A 3,933-nucleotide genomic window follows, 5' to 3' on the forward strand; every position below is an offset into this window, starting at 1 on the left:
AATCTTAAGAGTACAGTTGAATATTCCTTTCAAAATGAAGATGAGACATTTTAGATTAGGGACATGATTACAGTAGAGATTTTACTTGTGAATTAGAATGAAAAAAATAACCATTTTTCTTTCAGACTGGAGAATCAAAATACTTAAAATATTTATGTACTGGCTAGATTAAGTTGGTTTTAATCTGTTTTGTGTCCTAAAATAGCATCAGAAATTCATTGTAATGTGCTTGGTGTGACAGCTGTGTGTGGCATTCAAAATAGTAATAAGCTGCTACGTAATTCTATTCTTATATGCTTTAGCATTTAGAGTCTGAAATAGGAGATCCCTTGTTATTCATGTTGTTGGACTTGGAGGTATGTTTGTTCCAATTATATCTGACTTGGAATAATGATTTTAAAAGTTTGACTTTTAATTGGCACTCTTGTAGCAGTCTTAAAGAGTCCCAGGACTGAATGAATATGTTGAAACTAAACTCTCCTAATCAGATCCACAAAGTGTGGGCAGGATAGTGCAAAGATTATTTCACCTGTTGCTTTTCTTGTGTAGCATGTGTACCTTCTGTTTCCTATCTGTCAATCTGCACTTTTCTCATTTATGAAAAAGAAGCACAATTACTAAAGTGTTAAACCATTTTTAGAGTTTTCTGCCTTTATCACTTTTACTCACTGATCTTCTGCCATCTCAGAAATTTGACCTTGAGGGAGATTAAGAAACACTTCTGTAAGAATAAAGCATTTTAAATTATGTTTGGCACATTAGGCTAGCAGATTAGATATGGCAGCAGAAAGATATTTGAGTGCTTTACCAAAGTGTAATCTGGCATGGTGTTGATTTAAACAATGGCCTCACCACCTGCCTTTTATGAAATGTTAAGTCTGCTCCTTATTATGCCCAGAAGAAAGACCACACACTGATGGGAGTACTAATTAATGCCATTTGTTAAGTGAGTTTTATTATGGTGGATGTTAATTCATTGTGAATTGAACTATGGTGGGAGGTTTCAACCACAACCCCGCTGTGATTTGATGTATTCAGTGTATCATTTCAGCCAGGCAGTTTTGTTTATTGTAGTGGTATTTCTTGGATCTGAAATGGGAAACATACTGATCACCAACAGTTTTGGATTTATGTTCAGTAAAGTGATAGAGAACACAATTGCTACACCTGCTACATAAATCCTTGCTTTTTTATGAGTCATGAGGTAAGAGTAATCTATTTCCAGGCTTTCTGAGTTAAAACGTTATGAATCAAACCACTTCGAATATGAAATGCGTTTCATGATAAAACCAGGTAACAAAAGATCAAAATTAACAATGCCTTCTTGTTTTGGAGGTTACTGGCTGAAGTTTGTGCTATGCGTATTTGCACACTTTATTCTCCACGACCTGTTCTGGAAATACTGGTGGTACTTCGTAAAATAAGCATACAGTGCCATCAAGTGTCTAAACAAGTTATTGCCAGCACGGAGTTGAGGTACAAACAGTGGATGAACAAGACTCTACGTTCTCGCCAGAGGCATAACTATCTGCGAATGCTGAACAGGTTGGCTGATGGCTTTTCTTTACTTTGTGGTTAGGTTTATGAGTCAGTGGCTGTATGCTGCTGTTGCTAGCTTTCAGTGGTTTGTCTTAGAAATTTAAAGTCAACAGTGATCTTATTAACCATTTCACTGTTAAGTGTCAACCGAGATTTCTGTTACATAGTAATTCAGTCAAATTGGGCAAAAATTCAACAGGTATTTTTAACATTGCTAGCCTGCTTCACTGTAAATTACAAGCTGTCACACAAAAGTATCATTTAAATGTTAGATTGTGTCTTTTAGTTGCTAGTTTTTTTCTTTTTAATCCTATAAATGCCAGTCAAGTTTTATCAGAATACATTAAGTTAAACTAATTTCAAGACTTTACCTACTTAATTCCTATTGCTTTTTATCGTTGTACCTGGGTCAACATCATTATAGAAAGAAGAGAGGCTGTTTAGTATTTCCTTATTTTTTTCCTATTCAGAAGTGATTTTCAGGGATTTATGAATCTACTTTAAAAACTGGCAAAATTGTAAATATATTAATGACCAGGGTATGTTACTAAAAATGTTAACTGTCTTATTCAAGAAACATAGCTTAAGCTGATAACTGACATTATTATGGAGTAATGGGTGTTGGTGAGGCTCCCTTTGGAATCTTAACTGTATGTATTTCTCTTTTTGGTGTTTCATAATCTGTAGTCTTCACTTTTTTTGCCCTCCCTGCCCCCATGTGATATCCACCTACTTAGGATGGATCCAGAAGTCTGAAGAATTTGTTAAATTATTTGTTTCTATTCAGTTTGGGTTTATTTTGTTTATTTTTTAAAATTTGTGCTCATTTCCAGCATTAAGCTTTTGTCTCCAATGTTACGTCTCATCTTAGTGCTGATTACTTTGGAACTAGTTAACATCCATTTGGTTTCTAAGAAGAATCCTTTTGATTATCAGCAGTATCTAAAGTGAGTATCATAGAATCATAGAATCCTAGAGGTTGGAAGGGACCTCGAAAGATCATCTAGTCCAACCCCCCCTGCCAGAGCAGGGTCACCCAGAGCACATCACACAGGAACGCATCCAGGTGGGTTTTGAATGTCTCCAGTGAAGGAGACTCCACATTGGGCTGGAGTTGAATGATCAAGCTTCCAAATAATGGACTATTTGCCAAATCCAGCAAAAAGATTTACTGTGAGCTAAATCATGATGAGGCAAGTTCTGCTTGAAGTATGTATCTTGTAGCTTGAGTGGGGGTTTTTTTCAGTTTTTTGATAGTTTTCTATTTTACTGAAAACATCTAAGAAGAGAGTGTGACTAAAATATCTGGAAAATTTTAAATCAAAAACCTATTTTTTTACTCTGAAATATACTGGAAATAATGTCTGACACTGTGATCAACAGGGCAAGAAATTATGAACATTTAGCATAAAGCAGTGCTCTCTGGCAGCTATTCTTGTTATTAGTTCAAATTAGAGTCAGATCTTGCACTGAGATAGAGTTGGTAACTCAGTGATGATTTGTTTATAAACCAGAATTTAAAGGATGCGAGATGGAATAACTTTGTGCAATATGTGATTCCTTCAATTAATGTTATCTGCTCATTCCCAATACTTATCTAGTTAGCTAGTGAGTTAATTTCATGCAGATTAAATATGCACACTCACATCCACATGCTTACAGACTCATATTTATTGTAGTTCAAAAAGTTATCCTCTTGATGCATACTACATTCAAATATTTTTTTTTTCAAATAAATAATTACCCTTTCTCATCCCCAAAGAGCAGCATTTCAAAGGAATGTATCAGTCGAAGAATGGATTCACACAGAAGACCACCTATCCCTATCCATTTCCTTTCTCCTATGGAGAGTAAAACCAGAGAGTTATGTCTGGACAATGTTTGACTGTACAAAGGATCAGAGATTCAAGTTACGTTCTAGTAAGGTTCCTTGCAAGGTTTCTTGACTGGAAATCACAGTGACAGAATTACTAGTTCTGTTTATTTGGAGTGGGTGATGGATATAAATGAAGATCATACTGCTTCCATAATGCTACTCTTGCAATACAATGTGTGTGTTTGAAATTTAACTATGTCCCTTTTCAAGTTGTTGGGGTTTTTTTGTTATTGTGGAACTAAATTATGTGAAGAAGTGTGAACTAGATCAAAAAGATTAAAACTAGGAATAGAGACTAATTCATCAAATGCTGTGTATGAGCCACAGTCTGAAATTTCATCTTTTTTGAACATCTGACTTGAAAAATCCTATTTATATTTTTTGAAGACTTATATTGAACCTGTTGACTTTTCTCAGAAATGTTAACTTCTGCTAAGTGTAGCTTAGTAGTCACATTTATGATGACATTGCTTGGGTGGTGATAAGTATTGTAAGGAGGTGGGTGGTAAGTATCATAA

At 35.0% G+C, this 3,933-nt stretch overlaps 1 protein-coding gene across 1 annotated transcript in view; it reads left to right on the forward strand.

The window, feature by feature from the left end:
* ERMARD (ER membrane-associated RNA degradation) overlaps positions 1 to 2,490 on the forward strand; it is a 17,981-nt gene extending 15,491 nt beyond the window's left edge. Inside the window, exons 15-16 of the mRNA XM_010005369.1 lie at positions 1,336 to 1,545; positions 2,373 to 2,490. Of these exons, the coding sequence (XP_010003671.1) occupies positions 1,336 to 1,545; positions 2,373 to 2,490 (328 nt within the window). The remainder of the gene's footprint in view (positions 1 to 1,335; positions 1,546 to 2,372) is intronic.
* The last annotated feature ends 1,443 nt before the right edge of the window (positions 2,491 to 3,933 follow it).

Source organism: Chaetura pelagica, unplaced genomic scaffold, assembly GCF_000747805.2.
Source record: "Chaetura pelagica isolate M959 unplaced genomic scaffold, ChaPel_1.0 scaffold551, whole genome shotgun sequence".
In the NCBI taxonomy this organism is placed as follows: domain Eukaryota; kingdom Metazoa; phylum Chordata; class Aves; order Apodiformes; family Apodidae; genus Chaetura; species Chaetura pelagica.